This window comes from Drosophila kikkawai, chromosome 3L, assembly GCF_030179895.1.
Source record: "Drosophila kikkawai strain 14028-0561.14 chromosome 3L, DkikHiC1v2, whole genome shotgun sequence".
In the NCBI taxonomy this organism is placed as follows: domain Eukaryota; kingdom Metazoa; phylum Arthropoda; class Insecta; order Diptera; family Drosophilidae; genus Drosophila; species Drosophila kikkawai.
This window is the reverse complement of record NC_091730.1, coordinates 20,235,723-20,250,702: the sequence shown is the minus strand read 5'-3', so window position 1 is coordinate 20,250,702 and position 14,980 is coordinate 20,235,723. Positions and strand designations below refer to the sequence as shown.

General features: G+C 38.7%; 1 protein-coding gene across 2 annotated transcripts in view; it reads right to left on the bottom strand.

Annotated features, from left to right (window-relative positions):
* The window catches only part of LOC108078865 (capon-like protein), a 48,571-nt gene that overhangs the window by 32,350 nt on the left and 1,241 nt on the right, over positions 1-14,980 (bottom strand). For both annotated transcript variants that reach the window (XM_017172978.2, XM_017172975.3), the window contains exon 2: positions 8,954-9,522. In XM_017172978.2, the coding sequence (XP_017028467.1) occupies positions 8,954-9,055 (102 nt within the window). In that variant the 5' untranslated portion in view covers positions 9,056-9,522. The remainder of the gene's footprint in view (positions 1-8,953; positions 9,523-14,980) is intronic.

The window sequence follows — 14,980 nt, the reverse complement described above, 5'->3', positions numbered from 1 at the left end:
CAATCGACCGCAGGCAGGACCTGCCAGTCAAAGTGTTTAATTAATGTCTAAATAATTGACAGCAGCAATCTTTAGTCAGCATTTTCATTAATGGGAAAATTGCGAGGGGTGTCAGGGAGGAGGGAGGGCGGGTAGGTTTTTTCTCATTTATATTCTCGGAGATGTCCACTCCGAAGGTTAAGGTCACGCCCACGCTGTTAGTCAAACAATTTCTATCGGGCGACACAATATGTCTTGCTGTCTTTTGATTATAATTCAGTGTTGAAAATTTTATTTCAAAACAAAGCTAGAGGAATATAAAAATATAGATATGAATACATATATATATTTTTAGATATATATAAAATTGTGTAAGACTAAGGCGTCACTTGTTTGTTGTCACTTTAAGAGTTCAGCATATTAATAGCACTTTAAATATAAGCTCAACATTTAAACAAATAAAAAATCTAAATAATTTATAAACCGTTTGAAAAAAAGGTAAACCGTTTTATTAGAGGAAATACAGTTAACACAAGCTAACTTTTTAAAGGCATAATTATGATATGAAAATTGAAAGACCTAAAAGTTCCATAAACAAATATTCAAAATGCAGACAAAATTGTGGCTATAATAAATACACAAATATATTTTACAATCCAATTTAATATAAATAAATATGTGTATCTACAAATACATATTTGTCTTGTAGTTTATATAAATGTAAAGCACATAAAAGACCACAAAGACAATAGAATATGTAAATACAAATGGTAAATGGAGCCCTATTTTGAGATGTTTATCCAAATTATATAAAACAAAAGAGGGCTTTAATAAGAAACAATACCCCAGACTCTTATTAAAGTCTTTTACCTAATATACCCCACTTGACATCACTTGTTCTCTGCCTCAAATGAGGCCAATAATATTTTTTGTCTTCCCCCTTCAAACACAAAGGAATTCCCCTGAAAGCTAATTATTGGCCAAAAAGTTGATTTAAGCAGCCAAAAAAAAAAAACATCCATTCATCGAGGAGACCCTTCAGCCATTCTCTCTGGTTCTCGTTTGCCCTCATTTGCCCATCCCCCTGATCCCTCTGCCATATCTTTATCTGTATCTCTGCCGCTGTCGCCAGTCTCCTTTGTCTGTGCCTGCTCTCTGGCGGCAATGTCAAAGGTCGCTGTGAATGGTGGCACATAATTGTACTTGACAGCAAAACGACAGTAGCTGCTGCTGCAGTAGCTGCTGCAGTTGTCGACAGTCGCCGAGATAAGGAAAAGTCAAAGCCCAGGGAAAACTGTGAAAGATTGCATAGCGAAATGGATTCAATTGCAGTTTTTCCGCTTTCCGATGGAGCTGCAGCTCGGTGGCTGTCACTGATTAGACTGCAAGAGAAGAGCTCCCGGCGCTTTTGATGCTGCGCCATAGATAATTTTCCATCTTTTTCACTGTTTTTATATCTCTTCTCTAGTTTTTATCTTTTTGGTTGGCTGAATGAAACGTGAGCGGCTGCAATTAACGAGACTGTGGAACCCTTTTCGATTTTTGCTTGAATGGGAAAATTGGCAGAAAATGATCAAAGATCGCTTGTCATTATTAAAGAGGGAACGGTGAGGTATAGCCAAGCTGATACCCTATAATTAGGGATATTTTTATAAGATAACAGAACAATATTTTGTTTATTTTAAGTCGGTTAAAGTAAACTGCCTGTTAAAATATAATTAACTTTTGTAAATATTTGTAATATCTGATTGATTTAACTATTAAATTGTTGAATATTTTATCAGGTATTTCCTTAGACGGACAAGGAAACGGACACAAGGAGAAAGATCAATTCTGTTTAAATAGCTTATATTAATTACTTAAAAACCAAAACAATATTAAAATCTATTAAAAATCTATTAAAATACCCCTTGAATCCGATATATTAGGGTATTCCCTTAGACGGACAAACGGACAAACTTTTCTTAAATAATTTTATGTATAATTTCCTTATGTATCTATATACTCAGTATGAATTATTGAATATTTTATCATAAATTAATGAATTTATAATTTCATAAAAAAAATACCCATATACCCCTTTCATACCCTGTATCAATAATTTCGGGCCAAACTGCATTCGATTGTGCTGCTTCATTGGCTTTGTTTCGGTGAGGGCCAAGCCCAGTTGGATAGCAAACAGCTGTCAGCGGAATCGGGAGTTTGGGAAATTTCTGGGCGAGGGTCGTCGTGTGTTGGTTATTATGGGCCTGGTCTAGAAACCGCTGCCGCCGCCGCTGCTGCTGCCCAAGAGCGTGCCACAGCAGCTGGCATTGCAAGTCGCAACTTCCGCTATTGAGCGCTTCGCTAGGCACCCGCAACAATGGCCAACAACAAGAGCCAAAGTTTGCACATTTGCGTGTGCTACCAATTTTGGCCAGGAGCAGACAGACAGATAGATCGAGGGATGTAGATGCAGATGGATGGCGGAAGGCTGGCACACGGGGAGTGCTGGGGTTGGGAAAGCATTTTCCTGACTCATTGGAACTCGTTTGCAGCAGCTGCGCCAGGTGTAATTGCGAAATGTGAGCCAATTTGCAACACAAAATTGTGTAATAGATAATAAATGAGCTGAGTGTGGAGTAGAGTAGAGCGTGTGCTGCATTCATGGCCCAGTGATCGGCAAATGGCGATTAAATGAATCATCAATGAATGCTGGCCAGCGGGCATGCGACACCCTAGATAAACCAAAGTCCGGGCCAAGTAATGGCCACTTAATCCTTGACGACCAGCATTAATGTGGCACTTGACACACATTAAACGCGGCCGTATCGAGAATTATGGCCCAAAAGAAGCTCATGTGGCGGCCACCTACAGAAATCCAAGTAAATCTCCTCGGCTAAGAGGGGAATAACCTGGCCCGAAGAATGAGGTAAGGCAGAGAAGCAGAGACTCGGAATCAGAATCAGAAAAATCGATTAGCTTGGTCAGGCAATCAGCCAGAAATGAGCGGAATGAATCTGTAATAATCGAACCGAATTGAAAGAGGAATCGGAATCGAAGACAAAGTGAGTTTGCTGCGAATTCAAATGAATCCCCAAAGTCAATCGTAGCCACCAAATGGAAACCATTTCCGCTCACACATACACATACACACAGGGAGAGCTATCCTTTTAGGGGAAACCCGGGAAATGGCGAAAATCGAGGGCCGGAATCAAGCCATAAAAGCATTTAGCCGATAATTTGCAATGAATATGATAACCCCAAGCAGCCATTTGTGCGGGGAAACTCCGGGAAAATTCCATTTGCCACTGACTTTATTACTTTTATTCCACGCAACACACTTTTAAGTAACTGGAAATATTGAAAATGTTATTATTGGATTGGAGCCGCAAATCGATGCAGCGCCAGGGAGTAGACCGCGGCGATAACATTAAATATTTATTGTACTTTATACCGCCGCCATGCATAAAATCCAATATTCAGGGAGCGGCGGCTTGTTTGTTTGCATTACGCCTCTGCTGCTGTTGTTGTTGTAGCCGCCAAATGCATTTTGCCACCACAATTTTAATCAAAACAGAAGGATGATGATGCGATGATGCTGCTGGCGATGCCGTGTCATGTCCCGCAGATGAGCAGCGAATGGTGCAAAGTGCCTGGCCATAAAATCCGGCCAGCGGTGAGGCGTGTTAATTATTCCCATGTAAACCAGACGATTCGGTAAAGGAGAAAAAAAATTAACAGACGGGAGGATTTGGAGGAGACTGGCAAGTATTACGGGCGCAATGCCAATGCTGAGAATCTATCCGCAGCAAATGTTTACCAAGAAATTAACGAGCAAATTGAACTTTAAGCAAAAGGTTAAGCAAACACTAGAGCGGAACAGGAAAAATTAAAAGGAAATCTTTATGGATTTTTTTGAAAAATTGTATGGGTTTTTGTAACTTAAATGGGAGGCAGCAAAAATTAGTAATTAAGTAATGATAATAGTAATTATTTGGCAATAAAAGCTAGTTCTTTATTCTAAGATAATAATAATAAATAAATAAAATCTTAGGAGAGACATAATGTAAACAAAAATCACACAGGAACAAGAACAGAACCAAAATACTACAAAAAAATACAAATAGGAAGCCTTTACAGTTTTTAAGCTCTACCTCACATAATACCTCCTCCTTAAGCAATTCTCCTCAAAATAATCACAAAAGACTCCTACTTATTCACCCTCCACAGTACGATAACCCCTCGCAAAACGCACATAAAACCTCAAGTTCATGGGCGAAAGGACTCTTGAGTTTTATTTGCATTTTATGACTCATTTTTCACGCCTTCTTCGAGTGGGCCTGCTGGTGTCAGTTGCGGCTGATAAAAGACAGGACCAGGACGAGACCGAAAAAAGAACCAAAAGCAGAAGCCCAAGTTAAATTGCAGGACGCATAATCCTTTTCGGTTGCGTCCCTTTTCCAGGCAGGCCGCTGGCATTGTCGTCGTTGCCAATAATTTATATATAGCAAAATGCCTTTGAAATGCTACGGCCTCAAACGGAAATGCCAGATAATTGAAATTGATATATGACGGGGCCGTGGCCGGAGTTGTCCTCTTGCCGTACTTCTAAAAACAAAACGAGGTCTGCCCCCGAAGATAAACAAAACAAGAGCAAGAGCAGCGGGAAAGGACAGGGCTCTGTGCTGGGCGAATATATTGCGTATACGCCGCATGAACAGCATTCATAATTTTGCGTACACTCGAGCACCCACACATACACACCCACACTCGAGATGGAAAATGGGTAAACACAACAAAGGCAGAGGAAAATCCAAGGCACACACACACACACATGCGTAGCACGTGGACCACAGGCATGTGGCCGTCGTCTCCATTTTATTTGTTTTTTAATATTTTTATGTGCCCCGCATTTGCTGCTTTGCCTTCGATTTATTTTTTCTGCTCGATATTCTTTTGGTTTTTTGTGGAAAATTGGAACACATGCGCTTCACCTTCGCCTTAATTAATATTATTTTGTAAATAATAATTAATTTTAACTCGAGCGTAGAAATCTTGCGAGCCAAAAATATATATAATTTTGCAAAGAAAAATGGAATGAAAATAATTTCATAATTTATGAGCAACCAGCGGAAGGGGGAGCAACCAAAAAAAAAAAGTAAAGGTAACTAACATGAATTCTATATAAACCGGAAATTGGTTTCTGGAATGCAAATCGAAAGATAGACTCCCTTCTTTTAATTTTATTCTTGTAGAAAGGAAATGTCAATTGTCAGGGCCCCTCTGAACCCACACAGATAAACAAACTTTGGGCCAGTAATCAACCTTAACCCGCAAGATCCATTCCACTTGGCTCAAATAATTGATGAACCAAAGGGCCATAAATTCCCCATACGCCAGTCGGAAGTTGTTAAGCCAAAATAAATCGACTTGAATCGGATGCAATCGCATAAATATTTGATAGAGCAGTATCCTGAGTGAAATCACGGGCGGCGTTAAGCATACGCAGTGTTGCCAGGCGCCCAAGAAAATATATACGAAAAGCGAAACAAAAATACACGAAACCGGCAAATAAAAGTGCGAAGAAAATATTCAGAGGCGCCAGGCGCCGCTGTGCGTGAGCAAATAATTTATACACCTTTTGAAAGATTTATGCGGCCGAGGGCTTAAGGCCAGGCAATTCGCGAAATCAAAGCGTGAAATTCAATTAATCTAAGCAGCAAAGTCGGTCTGTGTATATCTTTGAGGCTTCAGGACACTGTCGTTAACCGTCCTGGCAGCTCTCCTGGTGATTCATAACTCTCCATAATTCCTCGACACACACTGGACACTCTGACAGATGAATCAGATGAAGTTTCGGCGCTGACACAGCACAAAAATTCGAGAAACTGCACTGGGGACTGTGGGCTGGGCCCGGGGTTGTTCATCTTATTTGGGTTAGCCATCGAGGCGTATATAGTGTATATGGCACAACGGTAACGGAACGAGTATTCACCGTTTGGCCAAAAGCGAGACCCGGCCAGCGAAAAGCCAAAACAAACAAATAGACAAACAAACGACGACGACAACGAAGCTGCAGCTGAAGCAAAAGCATAAACAAAGCGAAAACTGCAAAAGCATAACAAAGTGCAAAACTTTTTTGCACGCTTTGTTTTGCTTATGGAAAAATGCAAATAATACCAAAGTTGGTGCTTCGAGGGGGCGGGAGGGAGAGAGGGGAAACTTGGAGCACGTGCATGTACAACTAAGCAAAAAACATCAGGTACACTTTAAAAAATTATACTCTTTTGATATTATTATTAGGAATGGGAAATATGGAATTATTAAAAATTCTTGACACATTAAATAATATTATAACTTAACTATATTATCAATAATATGGAATAAGAAACTATTTTTTAAAGCACAGAAAATACTTAAAAATTCTATCAAGTAATTAAAGTTTAAATTTACAAAACTAAGCTATTATTTTCAATTCCATTAAAATTTAAATTAAATTAGAAATATGGTATGGATAAGAGAAATTTTTTAATCACAGAAAATTCTATAAAAAAATAAAAATCTTTGCATAAAATTAAATCATTTATTAAATAATTTAAATTTAAATTTACAAAACTTTTTGGGTACTTTCAATTCCATGAAAAATTAAATTAAATCAAGAATGTAAAGTATTGAATAAGATAATTTTGGAGCACTACAAATTCTTTAAAATTCTAGAAAAACAGAAGTTTATTGAATATAAATTTTAATATTTGCATAATTTTAAATCAGTTATCAAGTAATTAAAACTTAAAAAACACAAAACCTTGCAATTAGTTTCAGGTCCATTTAAATTTTTATTTAAATTTCGAGTCAAGTAAAACATATATTATGCATAGACAAATTAAATTAAAATTTCTATACTTAACTCTTAAAATTTTCACTCAAAGCCTAGCAAGAGTTCAGTGTACATCTTCAACGGTTGTCATTGGCAAAATGTTTGCTGTCCCTGTTGTCTTCTGCTCCCTCGGCAATTCGACATAGAAAATTGACTGAATTTAATTGCCATTGCAACTCGGAGAGCCAATTGCAAATAGCAGCTCCAAGTGCAATGCCTTGCTGCTCAGGAAAATTATGCAAAATACTATGGGGTCTCTGCGACTCCGATAGCGAGACATTGTTGCTTCGGATACGTGAGAATGATGCGACTAATGTTCAAATGATTTGCATACAAAGTTGGCCAACCAAAGGGGCAAAGTCAATGCCCAGGCAGAAACAGTCATGAACTTCACTTGGCTGAGTTTTCCCCCCAGTAAACAAAACCCCTTTCGCTACCGCCCGGGCGGTATTCATCAATCTTGCAGGCAAAATTAATTGAAATTTTGGTCAACCGCATGTAACTGATCGAATCAAAATCAAGAGAACATGGCACGCAAACAATTTCCACACATTGAACAAAAATAATAAACAAAGGCAGAGGGCAAAACACACTGGAAGCAAACAAACACACAGAACCCGGGCAGAAAAAAAAAAGAATGCTCACAAAACTAAACAAATGCTCCAAATGCGATGCTGAATAATTGAACACGATACACGTACAATCGTACCGAAATGGAAATTTTGTTTACAATTTTATACCCTTCCCCCTTATGCATATGTGTTTGTTTTTATACAGATGTATATAAAACAACAACCGACCCAGTAGGCAGTAATTGTGACAGTTGACTAACTCCTTTGCCTGCCCGCCAGTTAGCGTTGAAAACTCTCTTTATTCGCCGCTTCCGCCAACCGCAACAGCAGCAGCAGCAATAATAAACCAAAAATAAAACCAAACAAAAATAAAAAACAATTTAAAAACCACCCCAGAGCAGTTGCAAGACTGGCTATCTGGCGGCAAATATGGCAAACATAAATAATTGCATTTACAAATTGTTTAGAACAGTTTATTCGCTCAACTACCACGAGAATGAAATCGGAAATAAAATAAAAAAATAAAAGGAGATTGGTTTAAAGTTAACTTGAGCAAAAATTCGTTGTTGTAATTGTTTCAGGAAATCATGAAATGTTTGAATGAGTATCTTTTTTGAAATTCGATGACTAATACCGCGGATATGCCTGCTTACAGAATGATTATTGCCAAAGGAATGTAAGCAAATTAACAGCAAAAATATTCCAGACACAACAATTAAGAATGTAAGTGAATGGTAAGAATGTAAAATTGCTATGCATTATTTCTTTTAAAGAAATATATTATATATATATAATCTGTTAATAGAAACATATTTTTTCTAACTATCTTTTTCTTAATTAAATTATTGTCGACAGAAAGATAAAAGGTCTTCAACTCCTAAACTAGTAGGCAACATTTTAACCAAATTTTATACCATCTTTTACCATCTCCACTAAAAACTATGCCTCTTCTTACCTAAAAAACTTTTTCATTTAAAGTATAATAAACAACTTATAGAGCTTTTGTGAAACCCAAAAAATAAGTTCTTGGCTAGTAAACAAGTTTAAATATTTAAGGTATTTAGAGTTAAAAAGGGATAATGAATTAGCTTTTTAATAACATAAATTACTAAATAATTTATATGAAATATTCCTGGACTTTTAACATTTCTTAAACCTTTAAAACTCTTTAAAAAATTCCTAAATAAAAATACTTAACCCTGCCTGACATTTTTTTAAAAGAACCCATAAAAAAAGTAAGCCAACAAACACATGTTAATATTTATTTTAAAACTAATTGACTTTGCTTAAATTTCCGTGAAAAGTCTAGCACTAATTGTAGAATAAATATTTGAGTGAAGATTTAGAGCCCCGAAGATCAATCCAACGAAATGTTTTATGGCGAATTTATTGGAACATAAAAAGGCAATTAAATCCCCCCAAAGGAATGCTCTCGAGATGCTCGCGTAGATAGCAGCTTATGTTAGAAGCCTGCCACTCCTTCCTCTTTGGACTTTTGGGAAAAATAAATAATAAATACAAAATCTCTGAGACTCAGACTCACCTTGGCCTGAAAGGTGATGCCATGGAAGAAGGCCTGCTCGGCGTGCAACGGCACACGGAGATCCTGGTCATCCTGCACCAGATCGTACGGCGTCGAGGGCATTCTCAGATAGTTCAATAGCACCGATTCGGACCACTTGTAGTATCATGAGATGGTTTTCATCTTCCGCGTGCTACGCTTGTGCAGCTGATGGCGCAATTGCCATAAAACGCCACTCGGCCGACTTGGCTTTGGCAGCGGACTCTGGCCGGGAGGATGGTTCTGTGTTAGCTGGTTCTGCTGCTGCTGCTGCTGCTGTTGCTGTTGCTGGTTCTGGACGCCTCCGAGTTGGCTCATGCAAATTGCTATGCGGCGACGAGCGCTCGCTGTGATTGATTTGCTATTTTGTTGGCCAAAACCCTCGCTGCCACGCTGCCACGCTCGTTGTGCCTGAGCTCTCTCCTAATCCCAATTTATGAGCTTTTGCGGTTGCCGATGCTGGCAAATTGAATTGCGTCAGTTGGCCAACGATTCTTTTACGTTTTATTACGAAATCTGGCCATTCACTGCCAATTCGCGCTGCGGTGTATCTGCAAGTACACGGAGAAAGAGAAAGATTATTAAATTATGATTCAATTGAATGCTTATTCATGACAATTTGGTAGAGATCTTGGGTTATTCAAGGCTTGCAACTCTTAAAAATAATATTTATGAAATTAAAATAAGGTTACGAACTTTTGAAGAAGTCTTCTTTATACTCAGTTGTAAATTTATAAAAATATTATTTAAAATTCCATAAAGGAATATTTTGCTATAGAGGATTTTTCGCTCATTTAACAATAAAAATATATTACTTACAAAAACAAATTTCGAGTTAAATACTTATTTATTTAATTTACTTTATTTATTTAATTATTATTTATTTTTTCTGGTGTAGCAAAAATATCAAATCATCAGAGATGGAAAATCAGAAAACACAAAAAAGTAGAAAGGCATTAGCTACGACTTTGGCGGTTATTCTGTAATCAAACGTCGCCTAATCACAGCGCCTCCAACCATTCGATCTGTCTATTAAAGTGAGTCATTTAGTAGATGGTTTTGAGTCAGCACCGCCGGTGTTCACTAGAAATCGGCGTGCTAATCACGGCTTTGGTTACTCACGGGGCTAGACAAAACTCGATGCGATGACACCTCTGCCAATCGAACTTTGAATTGGTTTTTTATTCGAATTTGCGGATTCGAGCCCACCTACACACGCACGTGTCGTGTTCGCGTTTTGAATTCGTAATTTGATTTGTTTTTGTTTCGGAAGTGTCTGCAATTTAATTGAGCTCGATTCGAGTTATACTTTTGGCAAAAAAAATTGAGGATTGTTTATTGTTATTTATGGTTATTTATCAGGTAGTAAAACGAATAATTGCTAGGTATATATTATTTACTGAATTTTAATAACACTTCCTAGAAAAACATCTGTTTATCTTTTAGTTTTCTCTGGCTTTTTAGGATTATCTTTTTTAATTGTTTATTTAAATATTAAATCATAAATTGATTTGCTTTTCTGTTACCATTAGGTATCAGCCGTTTAATTTGTTTTTAACTCCATTTACTTTCCCATGCTCTGGTTAAGAGCGACCTAACAAGTTGGATAAGTCTAAAACCAGAGTTTTGAACTTAACGTCAACAGCTGTTTAGCAATTGCCATCTCTCTCGTTTCTTATCTGCTTGTCTCTATCACTCGCCTGGCTCTTTGTGTTGTCTTTGTCTTGTCTCTGGCCTCTTAAAGCCTCCGACTGCCTGTGGAGCCTCTGCCTCCGAGTTGGAGTCAGTTGAGAGCCGGGCCAGAGGGTCACGGACGTTTACGCGTGTAAATGACAAGGCAGCCAAAGCGCAGCACCCAAAAACAACAATACGTTGCTTTAAAAACAACAACGAAAATTTACAAAAATAAAAGAGATGAGAAAGGAAAGCAAAGATTAGCATACCGACAATGGTATACCCTTGATGTTACCAGTTTTCTTAGGTAAACTAATTCTAGACTTTATAGAATACAGAGAACATACTCGAATACACTAGAGTTTTAAAGGATAGTCAGTTCTAACTCCCCAGTAAAATTATAATACCCCCTTTAAGGGTATAAAAAACTGCAACAACAACATCGACAACAGAAGCACCAGCCGGCAGAGATGACTTTAGTTGTTGCCCCGTTTGTTTATCTGCCTCCTTTTTGGCCTTTCGCGAGGTCTCGAATTGCTTGGCACTGTCTCCAGTGAATAAATATGCTGAGCCAACTTTTTAAAAGCCTTCTCTTTCACTCACACCTCGTACCTTCTCTTTCTGTGGCCCACTGTTGCCTCTTTGTCTCGCATTAAGTTATCAATTTGGGTGTCGATTGAGTTCAAATTGCCAGCAGCTGATACAGCTGATACCTTCGCATGGTGTGGAACTTTGAAACGCCATCGGAATGGGGCTTGGGCATCGGAATCGAAATCCAAATGGAGGGCATTGGGTTGAGGTTGGACAGCAGCAGTTGACACTTTTCGGGGAGCGACATAAATCAGCCTTGTTTTGAGGTCAGCCTGCTGCATTCAGACGGGGATTAGGGAGGGTCCCACAATCTTGACCCCAGGAGTTTAACCTAATGGCTGCGCCACTGTTTGGAAATTGTTTGGGCATAGTTTTGTTTTTGGGTATGGGGAGAGACTTTTAGAAAAATTTATTGGAAATATTGCAGAGGTTTCTTTGGCAAAGAGAGCTCTAGAACTTTGACTTTGAAAAAGTTACCTTGAACCATAGAAAAGAAACACAAAAATGTCTTTAAATTCCTGGGCCATTCTGCCCTTAAAGTACTCCATGTAAAAGCATTTATCTTGAGTATTTTTCCTGATATTTATTAAGAACTACACCTCCACACTTACCTCTTAAGTGCAAAGTTCTAAACTCTTGAATTTTTTTCTAAAATTTCCTTAGAAAAGTTCAAGACTCATTTAAGTTTTCTTAGGTTGGTTGAGCCCTTCGCCTTGCTCTATATAATTCCTTGTAACTCGACCAGAGTTCAATGTTCTTTCGCCCACAAAACACAACATTCATATATCATGATGTTAGCCAAAGAGCTACCTTAGCCCGACGCCATTTTGTGGCCACACACACACTACTTACACCACTCTACACACCACACACTCCTATGGACAATAAGGTTCAAGTACCTCAAGAAAAGCAGCCTGCACATGCGTTGTACTAGACAAAAAAGAAAACCCAACCATTGGAAGGAGAGAAAGGGGCAAAGAGAGGGTGAGCACTTAACACCCACCCCCGAGTGTCACTCCCCTTCCGCCCACCGAAAAGGTTCGCTAGTTCCAAGTTGCAGCTACAACAAGAACCCGTAGCTGCATGCTACGCACGTCTCTTTTCGATTCTGCTGTCTTCTGGTCTACGGGCAACTATCGGTTTCGCATTGTTCGGTGCCTCGTGCTTCTTCAGGGTACACTTGGGAAAATCTTCTATATTGTACAATTTAATAAAAACTTAAATGAAAGAAATGTTCAAACATATTTCTAACAAAACATGCAAAATAATCAGACGGTATTCCCATGCCCTAAAATCTCTAATGATCAAACCTTTCCAACCTAGATCGTGATTTTTGATTTTAAATATCCTATATAAAAATGTACAAAAATTAAGACTTAATTATTAGTCATATTTTTCAAAGTGTAAGCTCTATCCACTTCGTTTTGTTCTTGCGCCCGCGCTTGATAGCAGCAACTGCAACTGCGCCGTCGCAGCCGCAGCAAAAACTACTTCTACTTCGAATATATACATATATATTTCAGTGCACATGTATATATATTGTAAGCTCGTATCGGCTGCAAGTGAATGACTTGGCGTCGTGCTTCTTGGAAAAGAAGCATTGGAGACGAGAGCAAACCGGTTTGGCGTTGGTAACCAACACGCTCACTTCCTTTCCGGTTCTTGCATACTGAAAGATACACAGATACATGCACTGGGCGAGTGCAAGCGGGATGGCCGCAAAACAAAAATAAAATAAATATATATGTATATGAAAATCGAAAAAATAAAAAACGTAAAACAAAAACAAAAGCGCAACGGCTGCAGTCAGCTGCAATTTGTGGCTCGTATCTCTCGTGGCTTTGGCTTGGCTTTTCCACTTCAAGTATCAAGTTTTGTGCTCGAACTTGCAATTACGTAGCCAGCGAATGAAGCGAATCGCTTGCCAGCTTTTGTCATGCCCGAAACTAAAGATATTTACTGCGCAGGCGCAGCAGCAGCAGCAGCCGCAGCACCGCAGCCTCCGCATCGCAGTTGCAGTTGCAGTTGCAGTTGCAATTTCTGCACTTGCCGCTGGCAGTTATGCAAGAAAAAACGAAACTGGTCGCGGACTGATTGGTATTTTGAGTATTTTTTCCCGAAAAACATAACTGCGCACTTTTTCCGAAACACAAAGACGCGGGAAAAGTTGAAAGGAAAATTGCCAAGATGCCGGGTTCCCCTGTATTTTCTTTATAAACAGATATACAAAAGCAATTAAACGGATACGCATGCACAGAAAAAAATAAATGATTGTTAAATAAAGATACCAAACTAATGTTAATTAAGGGTTGCTTTTTAAGAGAATTTTAAAGTAAGAAATGAAAATTAATAAACCAAATTACTAATAATTCAAATCAGAAAATAAAGGTCATGTTTGGAAACTCTGAATATGGTAGGTAGTTCCTTAGATTCCTTTCCTTTTAAAATCAAGTATAATTTTGTTTCCGTGTAGCAGCTGCGTTGTCTCCTTTGGCCAAGACGACCCCGCCCCACCGCCAAATGTCCGGTTGTTCAGAGGCATCAATCTTGTTTTCGATTTCACAGAAACTAACTGACAAAAGGCAACTTGCTTCGCCTTAGAAGAAAGGCAGATCCCGGCGATCTGGCGATCCTCCATCGTTAGCCACTTGGCGATGGGTTCTCGGTTCTGGATCTGGTTCTCTGTGTCTCGCCATTGTCGTTTGGTATATATGTTTGTATATATTTATGAGGCAGACAGCCCCAGACATGGCTATATGGCAACGGGCAGAGGGGGAGGAGGCGATGCAAAACTTTTTGCCTGTGTGTATATATCTACAAGATACATTTTGTGCGAGGCGGGTATGTGTGTTTGTTGAGCGCCTATAAATAGCAGCGGGCGGCCACTCAGCCTGTGTCTGCTCTACGCTCTACCCCTTACCTCCTATATCTCACACCCCCTGCCCTCTTTGGAACGCACCTCTGCGGAAAAAAAAACAACGAAAAACGAGATACATTTTGGCCTAAACCAAACACACAAACATAAATCTGTTGAGCAAAACAACGATTGCCAAATCCTACTACATGCTGTATAACATTGATTTTTACTTTTTTCGGGAAATTTTCACAAACATTCTTTGGTGTTTGTTGCCTTTTATCGCGGCCAACTCATTGGGGATCATTAGCCAAGCTTTTTTAGCCAATAGATGGTCGAAATATGGCCCAAGAGGGTAGGCCAACCTTGAAGTGTGAGAGGAGCATTAAATTATCAATTTTCCCGAGAGTTTTAAATATATGAAAAGACCTTTGGCAATTTTTGTTAATATTCATTGAAGATTTCTAATTGAGATACATTTAATTTAATTTATTTAAAATTACATTCAATAACCTTTTAATCTCAATAAAGAAGCGTTCTTGAAAATCTTTAAAGATCATTAGTTAAGCTCTGCAAGCCAAAAAGACACTTTAAATATAGCTCTGAGTCTAAACTAACCTTGAAGTTGGCTACCGAGCAGCACAGATACATATGTATATGAACTTTTCCCCAGACTTTTCTGTTCTGGCATATTAAACTAAAAGATATTAATGATCAAACTAAAGCGAAGCGGAGGGCGAAACAGAGGGAGAATCGAAATGTTGGTGGTGCTTGGTCAGTTATCAGCAATTTTGTCATTGCCCTGAAATTTATCGTTTATTATGCGTCTGTCTCGCCGGATTCCGTGTGTATCTTGCAGATGCATTTCACCGCGGAATGTGGATGGATGC